At 39.1% G+C, this 23,918-nt stretch overlaps 1 protein-coding gene across 1 annotated transcript in view; it reads right to left on the reverse strand.

The window, feature by feature from the left end:
- Window positions 1-1,351: 1,351 nt before the first annotated feature.
- Window positions 1,352-23,918, reverse strand: part of PNLIPRP3 (pancreatic lipase related protein 3) — a 36,805-nt gene continuing 14,238 nt past the window's right edge. Inside the window, exons 9-12 of the mRNA XM_037803876.1 lie at window positions 21,501-21,633; window positions 19,369-19,480; window positions 1,725-1,892; window positions 1,352-1,461 (exon numbers count right to left, since the gene is read on the reverse strand). Of these exons, the coding sequence (XP_037659804.1) occupies window positions 1,398-1,461; window positions 1,725-1,892; window positions 19,369-19,480; window positions 21,501-21,633 (477 nt within the window). The 3' untranslated portion in view covers window positions 1,352-1,397. The remainder of the gene's footprint in view (window positions 1,462-1,724; window positions 1,893-19,368; window positions 19,481-21,500; window positions 21,634-23,918) is intronic.

A 23,918-nucleotide genomic window follows, 5' to 3' on the forward strand; every position in this document is an offset into this window, starting at 1 on the left:
GGCAAGGAGGTGAACCAAGACTCATGGAGCCAGTGCTATGGTCTGATCTGTAATGCTTCCTCCCATCTGGCCAGAAGAAAGGCTGAGGTGCAGGCTCGGGATAGCGGATCCCACAGGGAGATTTCCCTCTGCTGGAGTCTCGGAGCTGACCCACAGCCAGCTTGCTAATGAGCCCTGTTGCTGCAAACACAGTTACTCAGTCTTGCACTGGGCTTGCTCATGATCATCCCCTTTTAGGGCCGTACCAGAATTGTCCAGGCCTACGGCTGATACATCCAGACCACCAGTGACGGGCGGACACTCTGCCAGACCATGCCAACTGTGCTCACATCTCCTTACCCCTTTCACCAAGTCTGTGCTCCCATCAGTCTTCCATTCCCTGCTTGCATGTATTGGTAAAAGCACCACCCTGCTTTGTTTTCTGCCTTCTGCCACAATTCAGGTTTATTTAGGCACATTCATGGCTCTTTTCTTAAGTTTCAGTTGACAGTGAGGCACTAAAGAGAATCAAGAAGCCCTCTGCAGAATACCTATCATCATTTCTTGCCAGCAGGATTTATAGCACAGTGCTATGGGCTGAACACTGAGCCCAGAGATAGAAAACAGAGCAAATAAAAACAATCATCTTCCATTTCCATTGATCTCCATATAAGGACAACTGAGTTGGAAGACACTGAAGCAAAAAAAAAAAGAAAGCACAACTGACATGTTTAAAAATCACAATATTATCATTGCAAACAAAGGGTTATCCAAGAGCTTTGCAAATGAAATGCTGTCTTTTGGTTAAATACAAATTCACAGAGGAGACTTTAAGACCTAGGTTGGTGAATAATTGTCCTGTGGCAGGAGCTTCTCCAGGAAGGAGGCCAAGCCCTTAGCTGTTGATCTCCAGGGTCCAGTGCTTACTCAGACCCACACAACATAGAGGTGCTCCAAATTCTCTCAGACCTCACACACATCCCCCACACACCCTGAAGACCACAGAATGCCTTGGAAGTACCAATGTACCATCATTGGTTTTTATTATTAATAGTTGGATATATAAATCTGCAGGGTTATAATGTACTATATATCATGAACTATAGTTATAATTTACTTCAGCAAGATTTAATAACATAAGTACTCTTTAAATCATTTTAAAAGAATGATTGCTACGGTTGGAAATACTATAAATGTACTCCAAAAACTCAATCTGACAGAGGCTCACTTTCTTCCAGTGAGTTCTTGTGCCATACTTTTGCATCGCCTCCTTTATTTTGGGAAAGTCCAACACAGCTATCCAGGTTCCTATGTATCACAGGACTCTACTTGGATACCAACTAGAAAGAGACTCTCGCTCTCTCTTTTTTTTTCCCATTGCTTCCATTAAATTAATCCACCAAGACTATATCGGGGAATTAGCATGGTTTCAGGATCTGGATAACATTAGGTTCCATAGTGTCCTGGCTACAGAAGGTAGATCTGAAAATTTTAAAGGAAAAAAAAAAAAAAGTGTTTTAACATGAGTCTGGCAGGGAAAAGGCATTGATGAGTCTTCTAGTTTAATGACTATAATTTTATAAACACCTTTACAAAAATAATACTGATTTCTTACATAATTTTCCCTCTTTAACTGCAAAATTTTAAGGTGTAAAATTTGGAAATTTCAAATTACATATTGGATTTAAAAACTATGTATAAAATTTGAATTGTTTTGGAAATGCAAAGGATAAAGTAATGCTTACCTATATCCATATTTTCCAGAAACATTTGTCACCATTTCTGCTCCCAATTTATTCTGAGACTGTCCAAATGAATGTGTCTTCCAATTGAACTCAATACTTGTAATGTTTCCAACATTAACATTTGTATCAATTAATTTTATATAAGTCATGCCTGGTTCAAGTTTTCCACTGTAAACAGAAAAATAAGACACATGAACTAGTACTGGGTATCCATAAAATGAAGTGAAAGAAAATATCTGTGTGTGTGTACCACGAAAGGGAAATTTGTGTTTGCTGGCATTTGCTTTTAGGAGATTTACCCTTTCCATTCACATTGATGAGCATCTCAGAATAGCATGATTCCAAAAATTGAAAGAAGGGTGATGTAAACAGGAAGCTTGGTTTGCTGACTTTTAGGGGAAGCCTAGAGAAGCACTATCTTAATGAATTATCTACTGTGAAAGATCTGGTCTTGGCTTTGTTGCATTAGAAACCAGATTTTATTGACACTAGGAAATGATCAAACTGACAATGATGAACAAATCCACACAAGACTGATCTATAATCCAGAAGCCTGATTATCAACACACAATGGGAAGTGCTTCCTTTTTACTATCTCCTACACTATCCCTTTATCCATACAAAGGGACAAGGGTAACCAGACTAGTGATCGGAAGATGTTTTGGTGAGCATGGCAGTAGAAGAGAGATAAGTGGGTTACCTTGAGGCATATCCAACCATGCTCAGATGAAGCTGGATGAAATCTTCCTTCCCCATGATACAAAAATCCCTCTGTATGAGCTAGATTTCTTGTGTCACTCATATCAACATCTCTTACCTCCATGTGGGCTACCCACCTCCTCATTTTCTATGTCTATTAATAACCATCCTCCTTCTGATGATACTGTCCCTTTTTTGTGTCAATAATAATAACAATAAACTCTAGTTCATAACTGATAAAGCTACAGTTCAATCTAAGCTAGTGCCCTTGTCACTCCCTATTACATCATCTTGTCTTATTTTCTTCATCAGACTTATCACTCTCTGCCATTTCTTTTTTTTTTTTTTTTCCCTTGTTTGTCTTTTTTCTTTTTTTTTTTTTTTAACTTTCCCTTCTTTTTTCAAATCAACTGTATGAAAAAAAAAAGTTAAAAAGAAAACAAACATACAATAAAAGAACATTTCAAAGAGACCATAGCAAGGGAGTAAGAAAAAGACAACTAACCTAAGATAACTGCTTAACTTCCATCATGTTCCTACTTTACCCCAAGAAAGTTACATAATATAGCAACATTTCAGTGAACTTGTTCCTACTACATCCATCAGAAATTAACAGACCATAGTCATTTCTGGGCATCCCCAGAACGTTAAATAGCTTATCTGTTCTTCTTGGATTATTGTTCCCCCTTCCTTAATTGCTCTCTACTGCTAGTTCCCCTACATTCTACATTATAAACCATTTGTTTTACATTTTTCAAAGTTCACATTAGTGGTAGCATATAATATTTCTCTTTTTGTGCCTGGCTTATTTCGCTCAGCATTATGTCTTCAAGGTTCATCCATGTTGTCATATGTTTCACCAGATCGTTCCTTCTTACTGCCGCGTAGTATTCCATCGTGTGTATATACCACATTTTATTTATCCACTCATCTGTTGAAGGACATTTGGGTTGTTTCCATCTCTTGGCAATTGTGAATAATGCTGCTATGAACATTGGCGTGCAGATATCTGTTCGTGTCACTGCTTTCCGATCTTCCGGGTATATACCGAGAAGTGCAATCGCTGGATCGAATGGTAACTCTATATCTAGTTTTCTAAGGAGCTGCCAGACTGACTTCCAGAGTGGCTGAACCATTATACAGTCCCACCAACAATGAATAAGAGTTCCAATTTCTCCACATCCCCTCCAGCATTTGTAGTTTCCTGTTTGTTTAATGGCAGCCATTCTAACCGGTGTTAGATGGTATCTCATTGTGGTCTTAATTTGCATCTCTCTAATAGCTAGTGAAGCTGAACATTTTTTCATGTGTTTCTTGGCCATTTGTATTTCCTCTTCAGAGAACTGTCTTTTCATATCTTTTGCCCATTTTATAATTGGGCTGTCTGTACTATTGTCATTGAGTTGTAGGATTTCTTTGTATATGCAAGATATCAGTCTTTTGTCAGATACATGGTTTCCAAAAATTTTTTCCCATTGAGTTGGCTGCCTCTTTACCTTTTTGAGAAATTCCTTTGAGGTGCAGAAACTTCTAGGCTTGAGGAGTTCCCATTTATCTATTTTCTCTTTTGTTGCTTGTGCTTTGGGTGTAAAGTCTAGGAAGTGGCCTCCTAATACAAGGTCTTGAAGATGTTTTCCTACATTATCTTCTAGGAGTTTTATGGTACTTTCTTTTATATTGAGATCTTTGGTCCATTTTGAGTTAATTTTTGTGTAGGGGGTGAGGTAGGGGTCCTCTTTCATTCTTTTGGATATGGATATCCAACTCTCCCAGCCCCATTTGTTGAAAAGACCATTATGGCTCAGTTCGGTGACTTTGGGGGCCTTATCAAAGATCAGTCGGCCATAGATCTGAGGGTCTATCTCCGAATTCTCAATTCGATTCCATTGATCTATATGTCTATCTTTGTGCCAGTACCATGCTGTTTTGGCAACTGTGGCTTTATAATAAGCTTCAAAGTCAGGGAGTGTAAGTCCTCCCACTTCGTTTTTCTTTTTTAGAGTGTCTTTAGCAATTCGAGGCATCTTCCCTTTCCAAATAAATTTGATAACTAGCTTTTCCAAGTCTGCAAAGTAGGTTGTTGGAATTTTGATTGGGATTGCATTGAATCTGTAGATGAGTTTGGGTAGAATTGACATCTTAATGACATTTAGCCTTCCTATCCATGAACATGGAATATTTTTCCATCTTTTAAGGTCCCCTTCTATTTCTTTTAGTAGAGTTATGTAGTTTTCTTTGTATAGGTCTTTTACATCTTTGGTTAAGTTTATTCCTAGGTACTTGATTTTTTATGTTGCTATTGAAAATGGTATCTTTTTCTTGAGTGTCTCTTCAGTTTGTTCATTTCTAGCATATAGAAACATTACTGACTTATGTGCATTAATCTTGTATCCCGCTACTTTGCTAAATTTGTTTATTAGCTCTAGTAGGTGTATCGTTGATTTCTCAGGGTTTTCTAGATATAAGATCATATCATCTGCAAACAATGACAGTTTTACTTCTTCTTTTCCAATTTGGATGCCTTTTATTTCTTTGTCTTGCCGGATTGCCCTGGCTAGCACTTCCAGCACAATGTTGAATAACAGTGGTGATAGCGGGCATCCTTGTCTTGTTCCTGATCTTAGAGGGAAGGCTTTCAGTCTCTCACCATTGAGTACTATGCTGGCTGTGGGTTTTTCATATATGCTCTTTATCATGTTGAGGAAGTTTCCTTCAATTCCTACCTTTTGAAGTGTTTTTATCAAAAACGGATGTTGGATTTTGTCAAATGCTTTTTCAGCATCTATTGAGATGATCAATTGATTTTTCCCTTTCGAGTTTTTAATGTGTTGTAATACATTGATTGTTTTTCTTATGTTGAACCATCCTTGCATGCCTGGAATGAACCCCACTTGGTCATGGTGTATGATTTTTTTAATGTGTCTTTGGATTCGATTTGCAAGTATTTTGTTGAGGATTTTTGCATCTATTTTCATTAGGGAGATTGGCCGGTAGTTTTCCTTTTTTGTAGCATCTTTGCCTGGTTTTGGTATTAGATTGATGTTAGCTTCATAAAATGAGTTAGGTAGTGTTCCATTTTTTTCAATGTTTTGAAAGAGTTTGAGTAAGATTGGTGTCAGTTCTTTCTGGAAAGTTTGGTAGAATTCCCCTGTGAAGCCATCTGGCCCTGGGCATTTATTTGTGGGAAGATTTTTGATGACTGATTGGATCTCTTTGCTTGTGATGGGTTGGTTGAGGTCTTCTATTTCTTCTCTGGTCAGTCTAGGTTGTTCATATGTTTCCAGGAAATTGTCCATTTCTTCTACATTATCCAGTTTGTTGCCATACAGTTGTTCATAATATCCTCTTATAATTTTTTTAATTTCTTCAGGATCTGCAGTTATGTCACCTTTTTCATTCATTATTTTGTTTATATGGGTCTTCTCTCTTTTTGATTTTGTCAGTCTAGCTAGGGGCTTGTCAATCTTGTTGATCTTCTCAAAGAACCAACTTTTGGTGATATTTATCCTTTCTATTGTTTTTTTGTTCTCTATGTCATTTATTTCTGCTTTAATCCTTGTTATTTCTTTTCTTGTACTTGGTTTAGGATTGGTTTGCTGTTCATTTTCTAGCTTCTTCAGTTGATCCATTAGTTCTTTGATTTTGGCTCTTTCTTCCTTTTTAATATATGCGTTTAGTGCTATAAATTTCCCCCTTAGCACTGCTTTTGCTGCATCCCATAGGTTTTGGTATGTTGTGTTCTCATTTTCATTCGTCTCTATATATTTAGCAATTTCTCTTGCTATTTCTTCTTTAACCCACTGATTGTTTAGGAGTGTGTTGTTTAACCTCCAGGTATTTGTGAATTTTCTAAGTCTCTGATGGTTATTGACTTCTAATTGTATTCCATTGTGGTCAGAGAATGTGCTTTGAATAATTTCAATCTTTTTAAATTTATTGAGGCTTGTTTTATGTCCCAGCATATGATCTATTCTGGAGAAAGTTCCGTGAGCACTAGAAAAGTATGTGTATCCTGGTGATTTGGGATGTAATGTCCTGTAGATGTCTGTTAAATCTAATTCATTTATCAGATTGTTTAGGTTTTCAATTTCCTTATTGGTCTTCTGTCTGGTTGATCTATCTATAGGAGAGAGTGATGTGTTGAAGTCTCCCACAATTATTGTGGAAACATCAATTGCTTCCTTTAGTTCTGCCAATGTTTCTCTCATGTATTTTGTGGCACCTTGATTGGGTGCATAGACATTTACGATTGTTATTTCTTCTTGCTGAATTGCCCCTTTTATTAGTATGTAGTGGCCTTCTTTGTCTCTCAAAACATCCCTGCATTTGAAGTCTATTTTATCTGAGATTAATATTGCTACACCTGCTTTCTTTTGGCTGTAGCTTGCATGAAATATTTTTTTCCATCCTTTCACTTTCAGTTTCTTTGTGTCCCTGTGTCTAAGATGAGTCTCTTGTATGCAACATATTGATGGTTCATTTTTTTTGATCCATTCTGCGAATCTATATCTTTTAATTGGGGAGTTTAATCCATTTACATTCAACGTTAAAACCGTGAAGGCATTTCTTGAATCGGCCATCTTATCCTTTGGATTATGTTTGCCATATTTTTCCCTCTCTCTATTAATATCCTGTATTGTACCCATACCGAATCTCTTTAGTACTGAACCTTTCTCCAAGTCTCTCTGTCCTGTCTTTGTTTCTCTGTCTGTAGGGCTCCCTTTAGTATCTCCAGTAGGGCAGGTCTCTTGTTAGCAAATTCTCTCAGCATTTCTTTGTCTGTGAAAAATTTAAGCTCTCCCTCAAATTTGAAGGAGAGCTTTGCTGGATAAAGTATTCTTGGCTGGAAATTCCTCTCACTCAGAATTTTAAATATATCGTGCCACTGCCTTCTCGCCTCCATGGTGGCTGCTGAGTAGTCACTACTTAGTCTTATGCTGTTTCCTTTGTATGTGGTGAATTGCTTTTCTCTTGCTGCTTTCAGAACTTGCTCCTTCTCTTCCGTGTTTGACAGTGTGATCAGTATATGTCTCGGAGTGGGTTTTTTTGGATTTATTCTATTTGGAGTTCGCTGAGCATTTATGATTTGTGTATTTATGTTGTTTAGAAGATTTGGGAAGTTTTCCCCAACAATTTCTTTGAATACTCTTCCTAGACCTTTACCCTTTTCTTCCCCTTCTGGGACACCAATGAGTCTTATATTCGGACGTTTCATATTATCTATCATATCCCTGAGGTCCATTTCGATTTTTTCAATTTTTTTCCCCATTCTTTCTTTTATGCTTTCATTTTCCATTCTGTCATCTTCCAGGTCACTGATTCGTTGTTCAACTTCCTCTAGTCTTGTACTATGAGTGTCCAGAATCTTTTTAATTTGGTCAACAGTTTCTTTAATTTCCATAAGATCATCCATTTTTTTATTTAGTCTTGCAATGTCTTCTTTATGCTCTTCTAGGGTCTTCTTGATTTCCTTCATATCCCGTACTATGGTGTCATTGTTCATCTTTAGTTCTTTGAGTAGCTGCTCTAGGTGTGTCTCTTCTGGTCTTTTGATTTGGGTGCTTGGGCTATCCATATCGTCTGGTTTTTTCATATGCTTTATAATTTTCTGTTGTTTTTGGCCTCGTGGCATTTGCTGACCTTGATAGGGTTCTTTTAGGGTTTGTAGACCAGTTGAAGTCCTTATCTCTAATTTATCAGATCTACAGCTTCGTGGAGTACACTTTCTCTAACTAACCAGCAGGTGGCGTCCACGAGCCACCTGTTCTCCACAAGCCAGATCTCCCCTGCTTAGCCTTTTTGGTGAGTGGGGGAGTGAGTCTTGTGGGGCCCAATTGGTGTCCCAAGCTTGCGTGTGTAGTTGGTGTTGCCTGCCCTGTATGTGGGGCGTGTTTCTGGGCAGTCGGGGAGGGGGGGTGGCCCTAACAATCAAATCTCCCTGATGATCCTAGAGTTTTAAAGCTACTGCAATGGTCTAATCCTTCAGTTCAGTCCTGCCACAGTCTGTCTCTGCCACTGACCCACAAGTCTTTGGTATTGGCGTATGGCTCCTGAGACTTGCAAGTGGGCCCCTCTTCCAGGCTGTGCACCCCGGGTCCTCTGTTGAGGGATGACTGTGCTATGTCACAGGTGAGTGCCGTCCCCCCAGGGCAGTTCTGGGCTGCTGGGCTGTGTTGGGAGGCTCCCAGTCTGCTCAAATGATGGCTGAATGGGGCTCTGTTAATTCACACTGCTCCCCCTTCCCAGCTCTGGGACATTCAGCTGAGGTTGCAGGGAAGGCTAATGTCCACGCCCAGTTTTGTGGTGTGTGCCTGTTATTTGAAGCACTTCCGTCACACTGGGTTGTCTGGGGCAGCTCTGGGCTATGGGGCTGGCGATGGGCAGGAGTGTTTCCTGTCCACCAGGATGGTGGCTGTGAGCGGACACCCCCCTTTTCTTGGGAAGTTGTGTTGTTTAGTGAATTTTCTCAGCCACTGGATTATTGCCTTTTGTCTCAGAGCTCTCTTAGTTCTGCTCTTGACTTGACGTGCCCAAATTTCAATTCTTTGAAGCTTTCTGTATTGAGCTTCTTAGAGTAATTGTTTTAGAAAAAGCAAAAAGGATTTAAAAAAAAAAGAAAAAAAAAAAAAAACGGCCCTCCTCAGAGATCTAATGGGTTATTGAAATGCTAATAGACAAAGCAACCAGGGCCATTAAGGAAAGGTGCACAGGGCAGAGAGATCAGCCTTGCTTCGGGATTTGCATATGCGCCTCAAGGCCTGATCTCCGCCCTTCCCCTTTCTGTGTTCACCAGAACTCCAAAAATCCTCTGCTTTTACTTTGGAGCTTCTCGTGTTGTTTTCCTTCTATGCCCGTCTCCTCTCTGCTGGGCTGGCTGCTCTCAGAGTCTCTGGTGTCTGGCCTCAGTCTATCTATGGTTGGAGTTTGAATCAGTAGAATGAGTTTCCGATAAGAGCAGCCACTGCACTTCTCCCTTCTCCTTCCCGGAGCTGACAGCCCCTCCTCCCACGGGACTGAACCTGGCAGGGAGGGGCGCGGGTCCCCTGGCCGCAAAAACTTACAGATTTCGCTGATCTCAGCAGTTCCACGTTTTCATGAGTGTTGTATGAAGTATGCCCAAAGACAGATTGCTCTGTCAAGATTTGTTTTTAATATCACAAATCCAAAGTAGTTTAACAAGAAGTATCTTTTCATAAGTCGCTGGTTTCTGACCTTCTGTTTTCTCTCAAAAGAGCTAAACAGGCTACAAACCAGCAGGGCACACAGTAGTTAGCAGGGCTCTGCCATTTCTTGATCATTTGTTAATTCATTGTCTTCTCTAACTGAAGTATCAGATCCATCAGAGTGGAGCTTATATGTTTATATCCCAGCAATCAGAACAGTTACTACACATGGTAGACATTTAAATGTTTGTTGAATAAATGAATTTTGCTATTCCTAGAGCCTGTCTTATTCTAGTACACATAGAGTTAGATTTAATTATCAGAAAACAACTTTTCTTCCAAGTTTGTAAGAGTAATCTCCCTGTGGCTTAATGAACTGCCTTCACTCAGTGCCCATATAATGCAGCGCTTCATGGAAGTGTCATTAGAAGCCCCCAAAACTAAAATAAAATCCATAGTGAAGTCAGACTCTTAAAACTAGACTGAATAATAGTAAGGAACAGAGCAGAATATAAATGCGGTTAGCTGACTTCATTTCAAGATGAGACATCTGCTGTGAACTTTAACTGCTTATTTATTCTTAAAAGAGGACTGAGTAACTGTGCAACAACATTACAAATAGCTTCTCTAGACATTACCAAAAGAACTACAGGGATGTCAAAAACATTCCCATGAATCTTAAAAGTCACAGAAGCTGTGTATTTCCCAGGCCCCAGGCCAGGCACCTGGGCCAGATACCTTTATGTAGGGCACAGACCACTCAGCCTCAGAGTGTCCTGTGAGCCAAAGAGCCATAGGTACACTGTCGTGGCCAACTTCTCTCAGAGGGATGGCTCATGGAACCAAGAAGGGCAGGAAGAAACAAGATACACTGAGACAGGGAAGGGTATCTGGAATAAAGGAACAGCATGGGCAAAGCCAGGAAGAGAGGAAAGGGTGGGAGCTATCCCATGCTGGGTAGTATAAACAATATAACCTGGCTAAGCTGATGCAAAATGGTGGAAGACACAGCTAGAAAGGTGGGCTGGAGAGTGAGCTTCAACCTCGGATACAGACGATCACTGACTGGACCCACAATTACATGCAGTTACACTAAGGCAAGATGACAAGCAGAAACTCTTCCAGAGGGACTAAACCAGTATAGCCCTCAATGAATGAAATAACCACAAGATCTCTGCTTTTCATGCCTTTGCCCTTTATTTGAAGATGATGGAAAATAAAGAGGCAAAACATCGAATCCATGCATCTCTTTGCAAAAAGGTAACATCTAGTTTCTGTGTATAATGTCAATTCTGAAATGGATTATAGAATTAAATAATGGAAGCAAAATATGTAATACAAAAATGCTAAGGCTGAGAGGCGGGGCAAGATGGCGGAGTGGTGAGGAGCAGAATTTCGTCTCTCCCCTAGAGCAGCTGGCAATTACCCAAGAACTATATGAAACAGTGTTTTCGGGGTCTCCAGTAACCAGTCACACATTGGACACAAGTTTGGAATTGGAGGAAAAGCTGAGATCGCAGTGAACATTAAAGCAAGGACCTGCGTGGACTGGACACCACAGAGCAATCTGACTTTGGGCATACTTCATACAACACTCATGAAAATGTGGAACTGCTGAGATCAGCGAAATCTGTAAGTTTTTGCGGCCAGGGGACCCGCGCCCCTCCCTGCCAGGCTCAGTCCCGTGGGAGGAGGGGCTGTCAGCTCCGGGAAGGAGAAGGGAGAACTGCAGTGGCAGCCCTTATCGGAAACTCATTCTACTGATCCAAACTCCAACCATAGATAGACTGAGACCAGACACCAGAGAATCTGAGAGCAGCCAGCCCAGCAGAGAGGAGACAGGCATAGAGAAAAAAAACAACACGAAAAACTCCAAAATAAAAGCGGAGGATTTTTGGAGTTCTGGTGAACATAGAAAGGGGAAGGGCAGAGCTCAGGCCCGAGCTCAGGCCCTGAGGCGCATATGCAAATCCCAAAGAAAAGCTGAACTCTCTGCCCTGTGGACCTTTCCTTAATGGCCCTGGTTGCTTTGTATCTTAGCATTTCAATAACCCATTAGATCTCTGAGGAGGGTCCTTTTTTTTTTTTTTTTTTTAATCCTTTTTTCTTTTTCTAAAACAATTACTCTAAGAAGCCCAATACAGAAACCTTCAAAGACTTGCAATTTGGGCAGGTCAAGTCAAGAGCAGAACTAAGAGAGCTCTGAGACAAAAGGCAATAATCCAGTGGCTGAGAAAATTCACTAAACACCACAACTTCCCAAGAAAAGGGGGGTGTCCGCTCACAGCCATCATCCTGGTGGACAGGAAACACTCCTGCCCATCACCAGCCCCATAGCCCAGAGCTGCCCCAGACAAACCAGTGTGACGGAAGTGCTTCAAATAACAGGCACACACCACAAAACTGGGTGTGGACATTAGCCTTCCCTGCAACCTCAGCTGATTGTCCCAGAGTTGGGAAGGTAGAGCAGTGTGAATTAACAAAGCCCCATTCAGCCATCATTTGAGCAGACTGGGAGCCTCCCTACACAGCCCAGCAGCCCAGAACTGCCCTGGGGGATGGCACTCACCTGTGACATAGCACAGTCATCCCTCAACAGAGGACCCGGGGTGCACAGCCTGGAAGAGGGGCCCACTTGCAAGTCTCAGGAGCCATACGCCAATACCAAGGACTTGTGGATCAGTGGCAGAGACAAACTGTGGCAGGACTGAACTGAAGGATTAGACTATTGCAGCAGCTTTAAAACTCTAGGATCACCAGGGAGATTTGATTGTTAGAGCCACCCCCCATCCCTGACTGCCCAGAAACAAGCCCCATATACAGGGCAGGCAACACCAACTACACACGCAAGCTTGGTACACCAAATGGACCCCACAAGACTCACTCCCCCACTCACCAAAAAGGCTAAACAGGGGAGAACTGGCTTGTGGAGAACAGGTGGCTCGTGGATACCACCTGCTGGTTAGTTAGAGAAAGTGTACTCCACGAAGCTGTAGATCTGATAAATCAGAGATAAGGACTTCAATTGGTCTACACATCCTAAAAGAACCCTATCAAGTTCAGCAAATGCCACAAGGCCAAAAACAACAGAAAATTATAAAGCATATGAAAAAACCAGACGATATGGATAACCCAAGCCCAAGCACCCAAATCAAAAGATCAGAAGAGACACAGCACCTAGAGCAGCTACTCAAAGAACTAAAGATGAACAATGAGACCCTAGTACGGGATACAAAGGAAATCAAGAAGACCCTAGAAGAGCATAAGGAAGACATTGCAAGACTAAATAAAAAAATGGATGATCTTATGGAAATTAAAGAAACTGTTGACCAAATTAAAAAGATTCTGGACAGTCATAGTACAAGACTAGAGGAAGTTGAACAACGAATCAGTGACCTGGAAGATGACAGAATGGAAAATGAAAGCATAAAAGAAAGAATGGGGAAAAAAATTGAAAAAATCAAAACGGACCTCAGGGATATGATAGATAATATGAAACGTCCGAATATAAGACTCATTGGTGTCCCAGAAGGGGAAGAAAAGGGTAAAGGTCTAGGAAGAGTATTCAAAGAAATTGTTGGGGAAAACTTCCCAAATCTTCTAAACAACATAAATACACAAATCATAAATGCTCAGCGAACTCCAAATAGAATAAATCCAAATAAACCCACTCGGAGACATATACTGATCACACTGTCAAACACGGAAGAGAAGGAGCAAGTTCTGAAAGCAGCAAGAGAAAAGCAATTCACCACATACAAAGGAAACAGCATAAGACTAAGTAGTGACTACTCAGCAGCCACCATGGAGGCGAGAAGGCACTGGCACGATATATTTAAAATTCTGAGTGAGAAAAATTTCCAGCCAAGAATACTTTATCCAGCAAAGCTCTCCTTCAAATTTGAGGGAGAGCTTAAATTTTTCACAGACAAAGAAATGCTGAGAGAATTTGCTAACAAGAGACCTGCCCTACTGGAGATACTAAAGGGAGCCCTACAGACAGAGAAACAAAGACAGGACAGAGAGACTTGGAGAAAGGTTCAGTACTAAAGAGATTCGGTATGGGTACAATAAAGGATATTAATAGACAGAGGGGAAAAATATGACAAACATAAACCAAAGGATAAGATGGCTGATTCAAGAAATGCCTTCACGGTTATAACGTTGAATGTAAATGGATTAAACTCCCCAATTAAAAGATATAGATTCGCAGAATGGATCAAAAAAAATGAACCATCAATATGTTGCATACAAGAGACTCATCTTAGACACAGGGACACAAAGAAACTGAAAGTGAAAGGATGGAAAAAAATATTTCATGCAAGCTACAGCCAAAAGAAAGCAGGTGTAGCAATATTAATCTCAGATAAAGTAGACTTCGAATGCAGGGATGTTTTCAGAGACAAAGAAGGCCACTACATACTAATAAAAGGGGCAATTCAGCAAGAAGAAATAACAATCGTAAATGTCTATGCACCCAATCAAGGTACCACAAAATACATGAGAGAAACACTGGCAAAACTAAAGGAAGCATTTGATGTTTCCACAATAATTGTGGGAGACTTCAACACATCACTCTCTCCTATAGATAGATCAACCAGACAGAAGACCAATAAGGAAATTGAAAACCTAAACAATCTGATAAATGAATTAGATTTAACAGACATCTACAGGACATTACATCCCAAATCACCAGGATACACATACTTTTCTAGTGCTCACGGAACTTTCTCCAGAATAGATCATATGCTGGGACATAAAACAAGCCTCAATAAATTTAAAAAGATTGAAATTATTCAAAGCACATTCTCTGACCAAAATGGAATACAATTAGAAGTCAATAACCATCAGAGACTTAGAAAATTCACAAATACCTGGAGGTTAAACAACACACTCCTAAACAATCAGTGGGTTAAAGAAGAAATAGCAAGAGAAATTGCTAAATATATAGAGACAAATGAAAATGAGAACACAACATACCAAAACCTATGGGATGCAGCAAAAGCAGTGCTAAGGGGGAAATTTATAGCACTAAACGCATATATTAAAAAGGAAGAAAGAGCCAAAATCAAAGAACTAATGGATCAACTGAAGAAGCTAGAAAATGAACAACAAACCAATCCTAAACCAAGTAGAAGAAAAGAAATAACAAGGATTAAAGCAGAAATAAATGACATAGAGAACAAAAAAAACAATAGAGAGGATAAATATCACCAAAAGTTGGTTCTTCGAGAAGATCAACAAGATTGACAAGCCCCTAGCTAGACTGACAAAATCAAAAAGAGAGAAGACCCATATAAACAAAATAATGAATGAAAAAGGTGACATAACTGCAGATCCTGAAGAAATTAAAAAAATTATAAGCGGATACTATGAACAACTGTATGGCAACAAACTGGATAATGTAGAGGAAATGGACAATTTCCTGGAAACATATGAACAACCTAGACTGACCAGAGAAGAAATAGAAGACCTCAACCAACCCATCACAAGCAAAGAGATCCAATCAGTCATCAAAAATCTTCCCACAAATAAATGCCCAGGGTCAGATGGCTTCACAGGGGAATTCTACCAAACTTTCCAGAAAGAACTGACACCAATCTTACTCAAACTCTTTCAAAACATTGAAGAAAATGGAACACTACCTAACTCATTTTATGAAGCTAACATCAATCTAATACCAAAACCAGGCAAAGATGCTACAAAAAAGGAAAACTACCGGCCAATATCCCTAATGAATATAGATGCAAAAATCCTCAACAAAATACTTGCAAATCGAATCCAAAGACACATTAAAAAAATCATACACCATGACCAAGTGGGGTTCATTCCAGGCATGCAAGGATGGTTCAACATAAGAAAATCAATCAATGTATTACAACACATTAACAAGTCAAAAGGGAAAAATCAATTGATCATCTCAATAGATGCTGAAAAAGCATTTGACAAAATCCAACATCCGTTTTTGATAAAAACACTTCAAAAGGTAGGAATTGAAGGAAACTTCCTCAACATGATAAAGAGCATATATGAAAAACCCACAGCCAGCATAGTACTCAATGGTGAGAGACTGAAAGCCTTCCCTCTAAGATCAGGAACAAGACAAGGATGCCCGCTATCACCACTGTTATTCAACATTGTGCTGGAAGTGCTAGCAAGGGCAATCCGGCAAGACAAAGAAATAAAAGGCATCCAAATTGGAAAAGAAGAAGTAAAATTGTCATTGTTTGCAGATGATATGATCTTATATCTAGAAAACCCTGAGAAATCGACGATACAGCTACTAGAGCTAATAAACAAATTTAGCAAAGTAGCGGGATACAAGATTAATGCACATGAGTCAGTATTGTTTTTATATGCTAGAAATGAACAAACTGAAGAGACACTCAAGAAAAAGATACCATTTTCAATAGCAACTAAAAAAATCAAGTACCTAGGAATAAACTTAACCAAAGATATAAAAGACCTATACAAAGAAAACTACATAACTCTACTAAAAGAAATAGAAGGGGACCTTAAAAAATGGCAAAATATTCCATGTTCATGGATAGGAAGGCTAAATGTCATTAAGATGTCAATTCTACCCAAACTCATCTACAGATTCAATGCAATCCCAATCAAAATTCCAATAACCTACTTTGCAGACTTGGAAAAGCTAGTTATCAAATTTATTTGGAAAGGGAAGATGCCTCGAATTGCTAAAGACACTCTAAAAAAGAAAAACGAAGTGGGAGGACTTACACTCCCTGACTTTGAAGCTTATTATAAAGCCACAGTTGCCAAAACAGCATGGTACTGGCACAAAGATAGACATATAGATCAATGGAATCGAATTGAGAATTCGGAGATAGACCCTCAGATCTGTGGCCGACTGATCTTTGATAAGGACCCCAAAGTCACTGAACTGAGTCATAATGGTCTTTTTAATAAATGGGGCTGGGAGAGTTGGATATCCATATCCAAAAGAATGAAAGAGGACCCCTACCTCACCCCCTACACAAAAATTAACTCAAAATGGACCAAAGATCTCAATATAAAAGAAAGTACCATAAAACTCCTAGAAGATAATGTAGGAAAACATCTTCAAGACCTTGTATTAGGCGGCCACTTCCTAGACTTTACACCCAAAGCACAAGCAACAAAAGAGAAAATAGATAAATGGGAACTCCTCAAGCTTAGAATTTTCTGCACCTCAAAGGAATTTCTCAAAAAGGTAAAGAAGCAGCCAACTCAATGGGAAAAAATTTTTGGAAACCATGTATCTGACAAAAGACTGATATCTTGCATATATAAAGAAATCCTACAACTCAATGACAATAGTACAGATGGCCCAATTATAAAATGGGCAAAAGATATGAAAAGACAGTTCTCTGAAGAGGAAATACAAATGGCCAAGAAACACATGAAAAAATGTTCAGCTTCACTAGCTATTAGAGAGATGCAAATTAAGACCACAATGAGATACCATCTAACACCGGTTAGAATGGCTGACATTAAACAAACAGGAAACTACAAATGCTGGAGGGGATGTGGAGAAATTGGAACTCTTATTCATTGTTGGTGGGACTGTATAATGGTTCAGCCACTCTGGAAGTCAGTCTGGCAGTTCCTTAGAAAACTAGATATAGAGTTACCATTCGATCCAGCGATTGCACTTCTCGGTATATACCCGGCAGATCGGAAAGCAGTGGCACGAACAGATATCTGCACGCCAATGTTCATAGCAGCATTATTCACAATTGCCAAGAGATGGAAACAACCCAAATGTCCTTCAACAGATGAGTGGATAAATAAAATGTGGGATATACACACTATGGAATACTACGCGGCAGTAAGAAGGAACAATCTCGTGAAACATATGACAACATGGATGAACCTTGAAGACATAATGCTGAGCGAAATAAGCCAGGCACAAAAAGAGAAATATTATATGCTACCACTAATGTGAACTTTGAAAAATGTAAAACAAATGGTTTATAATGTAGAATGTAGGGGAACTAGCAATAGAGAGCAATTAAGGAAGGGGGAACAATAATCCAAGAAGAACAGATAAGCTATTTAACGTTCTGGGGATGCCCAGGAATGACTATAGTCTGTTAATTTCTGATGGATATAGTAGGAGCAAGTTCACAGAAATGTTGTTATATTAGGTAACTTTCTTGGGGTAAAGTAGGAACATGTTGGAAGTTAAGCAGTTATCTTAGGTTAGTTGTCTTTTTCTTACTCCCTTGTTATGGTCTCTTTGAAATGTTCTTTTATTGTATGTTTGTTTTCTTTTTAACTTTTTTTTTCATACAGTTGATTTAAAAAAGAAGGGAAAGTTAAAAAAAAAAAAAAAGAAAAAAGAATAACAAGGAAAAAAAAAAGATGTAGTGCCCCCTTGAGGAGCCTGTGGAGAATGCAGGGGTATTCGCCTACCCCACCTCCATGGTTGCTAACATGACCACAGACATAGGGGACTGGTGGTTTGATGGGTTGAGCCCTCTACCACAGGTTTTACCCGTGGAAAGACGGTTGCTGCAAAGGAGAGGCTAGGCCTCCCTATGGTTGTACCTAAGAGCCTCCTCCCAAATGCCTCTTTATTGCTCAGATGTGGCCCTCTCTCTCTGGCTAAGCCAACTTGAAAGGTGAAATCACTGCCCTCCCCCCTACGTGGGATCAGACACCCAGGGGAGTGAATCTCCCTGGCAACGTGGAATATGACTCCCGGGGAGGAATGTAGACCCGGCATCGTGGGACGGAGAACATCTTCTTGACCAAAAGGGGGATGTGAAAGGAAATGAAATAAGCTTCAGTGGCAGAGAGATTCCAAAAGGAGCCGAGAGGTCACTCTGGTGGGCACTCTTATGCACACTTTAGACAACCCTTTTTAGGTTCTAAAGAATTGGGGTAGCTGGTGGTGGATACCTGAAACTATCAAACTACAACCCAGAACCCATGAATCTCGAAGACAGTTGTATAAAAATGTAGCTTATGAGGGGTGACAATGGGATTGGGAAAGCCATAAGGACCACACTCCACTTTGTCTAGTTTATGGATGGATGAGTAGAAAAATATGCGAAGGAAACAAACAGACAAAGGTACCCAGTGTTCTTTTTTACTTCAATTGCTCTTTTTCACTCTAATTATTATTCTTGTTATTTTTGTGTGTGTGCTAAGGAAGGTGTCAGGGATTGATTTAGGTGATGAATGTACAACTATGTAATGGTATTGTAAACAATCGAAAGTACGATTTGTTTTGTATGACTGCGTGGTATGTGAATATATCTCAATAAAATGAAGATTAAAAAAAAAATGCTAAGGCTGATCAAATAAAAGATTAAGGAAAACTCAGGATAAAAGGAGAAAGCAAGGTACACAAACATCTGTACTAAATTATTCCTACCGCTGACTGTTTGAATATATGTTCTAGATCTGTGGATACTACTTAGATAGCTTATTAGAAATTTAGCAATTGATAGACATTGTTTTAATTTTATAAGTAATTTGTGATTTACACAAATAAAAATATATGCTCAAATTTGCATAATAATAAAAGGGATGGATTAAATATGTATCTTGTGTGTTCTAGCGTCAATTTTTTTCCGCTTGCTTTATTATCTAGATCTACATTTTCATGTCTCCATTTCCTAATTTCTTCTGTTTCTAGATGGAACAGTGGGAAAATGTAAGTATTATGATTTCTACTTTCTACTTTTGTCTTCTGGAGAAAAAGAACAGACTGAGCTGCTTATTGAGCACCCAACACTATGTCAGCCTCCAGTTCTTCGCTTTGGGCCTACCTGGCAATCTCAAACTCGTCTGTTTTTCCAGTTGTGCCACCTACACGGAGAAATATGCTCCCTTGAGTGAAGTTGTTTCCACTGAGTTTGACAGACAATTTGTGCCTCCAACCTGGAAATAAAGAAGAAAACAAAAAAGACGAAGGATTAAAAACACTTGAAAAGCATGACATCCTGGGCACTTGAGTGGAAATGTAACTTTCAGGGTCAAAGCAAGACGAGGCTCTACATATTCATGAAAAAATACAACTTTAGATTGTTTGAGGGCGTTTGGTTAAAAAAAAAAGGTACATTTAAAATAGATGGAAATGTTCATATTTTAATTTCCCAAAAGTAGTTAAGAAAGAAAATTCTTTAATTTTCTGGGCCCTTTTTAAGGTTTATAAATGTGTCTTCTTTCATCCATTTCCTTTGGATTCTCTAACACATATACTTTCTATAGCCAGATTTTTATTTGCTGCAGTTTGACAATTAATCCAGAAAAAAAATAATAAATCCAGAAGACTTGCTGGGCAAGAAAGTCTGTGCTTTCATAATCATTCAGAAGCAAAATGAGTTGTCCCTTCCTCTGCTGTAGGGTGCATGCTAGGAACGTCCAGTCAGCATAGCTCTGGTCAGGACAATACTGGTAATAGAATAATTGCCTTCCAAATGGTCAAGAATAACTTTTTAAAATTCATCTTGAATTCTGAAATCGTTGTATGTTTAGTAACACTTTGTAAAAATGCAGTGCTTCATAAAATTGTTTGAAAGGCATGCAAAAGGGGGAAAACTACCAGAGAGGATTATTTAATTTATTGAATTGAACTACTGTGTTCTCTTTCCCTCCTTAGCCCATTCCACTGAAATGTGGCCCCCACTGTCACGTCTCCACCGAAACCCATCTCACCAAGCTCCCCTTGATTAATTGTTGCTCCATCCAATGACCCCCTTGAGCCCTTGTTTCATTTGACTTCTCAGCATGTTTGCTGTGATAAAAGTATCCTCCCCCTTCTTCATCTTCCTTCTTCCCTTCTTCCCTTGGCTCCTTTAATTTCAACCTCCTCCCTTCCTCCAATTTTCCTTCTACCTTTCTGCCCATTCCTCATTCTCCTTTGCAGGGGCCTCTTTCTCTGCTCTCTTTTGTTTCATTTGACACCCTCTCCTTGGTTAATTATACCATCTGCTTTCACAGTTCTGATTACTGTCCATACACAGAGAGTCCCACATTTCTATTTGTAGACCACATCCATCCCCACAGGCTCTGACCCGTATCTCCTACAGCTGTGTGGGATGTGCCCACTCACAAGCTCCAAAGGAGCCCCAAAGCTAAAATGTCAGAAATTGAACCTGTCATTTTACTCCAAACATGCCTCTCTCCCTGGGTTACTGAGCACAACAAATGTCACATCATCCATCCAGTCAGAAACATCCTTGTCTTCTCCCTTTTCTATATCCCTCACATTCATTCACTAAGTTTCATTTTGCTTCCACTTCCCAACCAGATCCACAATCTCTCCAGTTCTCTCTTTCTGCCTAGATTGTTGCAACAGCTGCCTTACAGGGCCCCCTGCTTCCTTCTTGCCCCCTCTAATCCATGCAGGAACTAGAGTGATTTTTTTCCAAACACTGCTCTGCTAATCCCTAGGCCCTTTCAGTGGCTTTCTATTGACCCAAAGATAAAGCCCAAACTCTCTACAGGGCACACAAGGCCCTCCATTTTCTTATCCAATTTACTTCTCCTGTCTCATCATTTTCCTTGAGTTTCTGTTCTTTGTAACCTCCGGGCATGTACATATGTGGTTTCTTCTGCCTGCAATATTCCTCTTCTCTTTTTAAACGCCCTTCAGGATTCAGTTCAGAAATCACTTCTGCTCTGAAGGCTCCCCTGACTCAGCTGCAGCAGTTCCTCCTTTGTGCTCAGAGGGTATCTTGAAAGTCTCCTAAGAAAGTTTAAACTCAAGATTGAAACAGATTTTATTTGCTGCCTTCCCCACTAGCCTAAGCTCAATGAGGTACTGCACTGCATTAGTCCTCACTGCATCCCCAGAGTCTGACCCAATGCCCAGTACTTAGTAGACACTCAATAAAAACTTGAAATTTTATGACAAGTACCTTAAAGCATTATAATAAACCTTAGTTATAATACTTACTGGCATATGGAGGGAGACTCCTTGTGTTTAAAAAATAATACGATCTATTAGGCTCCATATTTTTGATGTGAAATCTATCAGCAAAATGGCCCATTGTTGGGCAACCTTCTTTGGAACAATGGAAGCATTTTCCCTGGACAGAAAATACAGTAAGAGGTACTTACATAATTAGAAATTTTGCCCTTCAATAACTATAATAAATCTTTGGAATCTAAGAAAGTATATGCATTAAAAATGACCAAGTTGCCAGTTTTCAAAAACAAAACAAAACAAAACAAACACACCTAAAAGAAAAAGACAAATTGTCTATTAGGAAAACGGGTAAAGGATATGAATAGGCAATCCAGAGGAGGAAACTCAAATAGTCAATAATTATGTAAAAACATGCTCAAACTCATTAGTTATCAGGGACATGCTAATTAAAACAAGACAATTTCATTTTCAGCAGATTTGCAAAATTAAAATAATGGACAATAGCAACTACAGGTGGAGACAGGGAGTAGGGGAAATTTCTTTCTCTGCAAAGGGAGTATAGATTGATAGATGTCACAGACAGCAATTAAAAAATGTCTAATAACAATGGAAATGAACATACACTTTGACAATTTCACTTTTATTATATGCCATAAACAAAATTCCACCCAAGTACATAAGGAGACATGTAAAGTGGTATTTATCGCAGCATTGCTTTTTTTTATTAGAGAAGTTGTAGGTTTACAGAAAAATCATGCATAAAATACAAAGTTCCCATATACTATCCTATTATTAATACCTCACATTAATGTGGTATATTTGTTACAAATCATGCAGCATTGCTTTTCATAACAAAAACTGGAAACAAGCAAAATGCACATTGTAGGAAAATGAATAAATTAAACTGTGGTTGATTACTATAAAATATATACATTATATCTATCTATACATATATATCAATGTAATTCTCAAAGTTATAATATTTAATTAAAAAAGCAAATCCAGAAAGATACTTACAATATGATACCATTTATACGATATAGATAGATAGATAGATAGATAGATAGATAGATAGATAGATAGATTTCACTTCAAATTCTGCCTTGGAGGAAGAGTGAAGGGAATACAAGGGACTTCAATTCTTTAATTTTATCTGTATGATTTGTAACCTAAGGCAAATTAACAAGATATTAACTTTTAAAAACTCTGGATGGCAGGTCCCTGAGTATTTGCTATTTTAGATTTTGAATTTTAAATTTATAAACCATGGGCACTTAGGCTAGGACTATCTATAAAACAACCCATTTAGAACTCCATTTTTAATGGAAGAGAATAATAATAACAATAGTTCAAATTTATTGAGTGCTTACCATGTGCCAGGCTGTGTTCTAAGCACTTCCTTTCCATTTAACTCATTTAATCCTAAAGTCTGACAGTAGAAGCCCTGTTTTCTTTTGTTGTTTTTTTTAAAGATTCTTTGAGTAAAAGTACATTAAAACACATCAAGGAAATCGACTCAATGTTTTCTCATTTTTAACCCAAGTTAGCATTCATGTGGTATATGAGCTAACTCCTAAGGATTTTGCAGTCTAGCAGATTGAACCCCATTTTCTCTGAGTACACGATGACTTTGAGGGTCTGCTTCCACTGGCCTTTGGTTTAGGAAATGACATAATTCCTTTGCCCTTCAAAGCAGCGTCGTGGTGGGAGGTCAGGGAGAAGGCGGGGTTATCTGGGAAATACCAGCGTTCGGGATATTCCAAAGTGCTCTTGAGCTTTCTGAGAACAGAAGTTCACCAGGGTATGCTATCAGCAAGGACAACTGGCTCGGGAAGATGAGAGGACTGCCTGAGAGCACTGGCCCACCATGTTCCTTTTCATGTGCCAACTCTGCCCTTACTCACAGAGTGCTGTTACTTGCAAAAACTTCAGCTGGAAACCCCATACTTTATACACAGATAAAACAGGGGATAATGACATTACTTTATTTGTAAAGTTTAGTAATTTTAAATATATGCAGTCGCTAAAAAATCTAATATGTTGCTAAATTTCTATTTTTATGTGGCCATAATCATAATTACAATGACTTGGCTCAATCAGAAAATAACTTTGAATGTTAACTGATAAAGCTAGAATACACAGTGCTGCATCTGAACTATTATATTAGTGTTAAAATATGTATGTAAAAGATAAAAATTAATGCAGATGTGGATGAATAAACACATAGTATGTGAAGGAAAAAGAAACCAGGAGATTAGGTCTCTAACATGCAGGAATGAAAATCTTTTCTACTTCTCATCACAAAATAGATTTTTTTTCTCCTTTTCATAGTGATAACCAAATAAAAAAAAAATGAGCTCAGATGTGGCAGGATGTGCTTCATGACTCCAGCAGAATCAGATTTGGTATTTTGTCACATATTGATCTGCATGGAACTCCTGTGAG

This window comes from Choloepus didactylus, chromosome 15, assembly GCF_015220235.1.
Source record: "Choloepus didactylus isolate mChoDid1 chromosome 15, mChoDid1.pri, whole genome shotgun sequence".
NCBI classification, from domain to species: domain Eukaryota; kingdom Metazoa; phylum Chordata; class Mammalia; order Pilosa; family Megalonychidae; genus Choloepus; species Choloepus didactylus.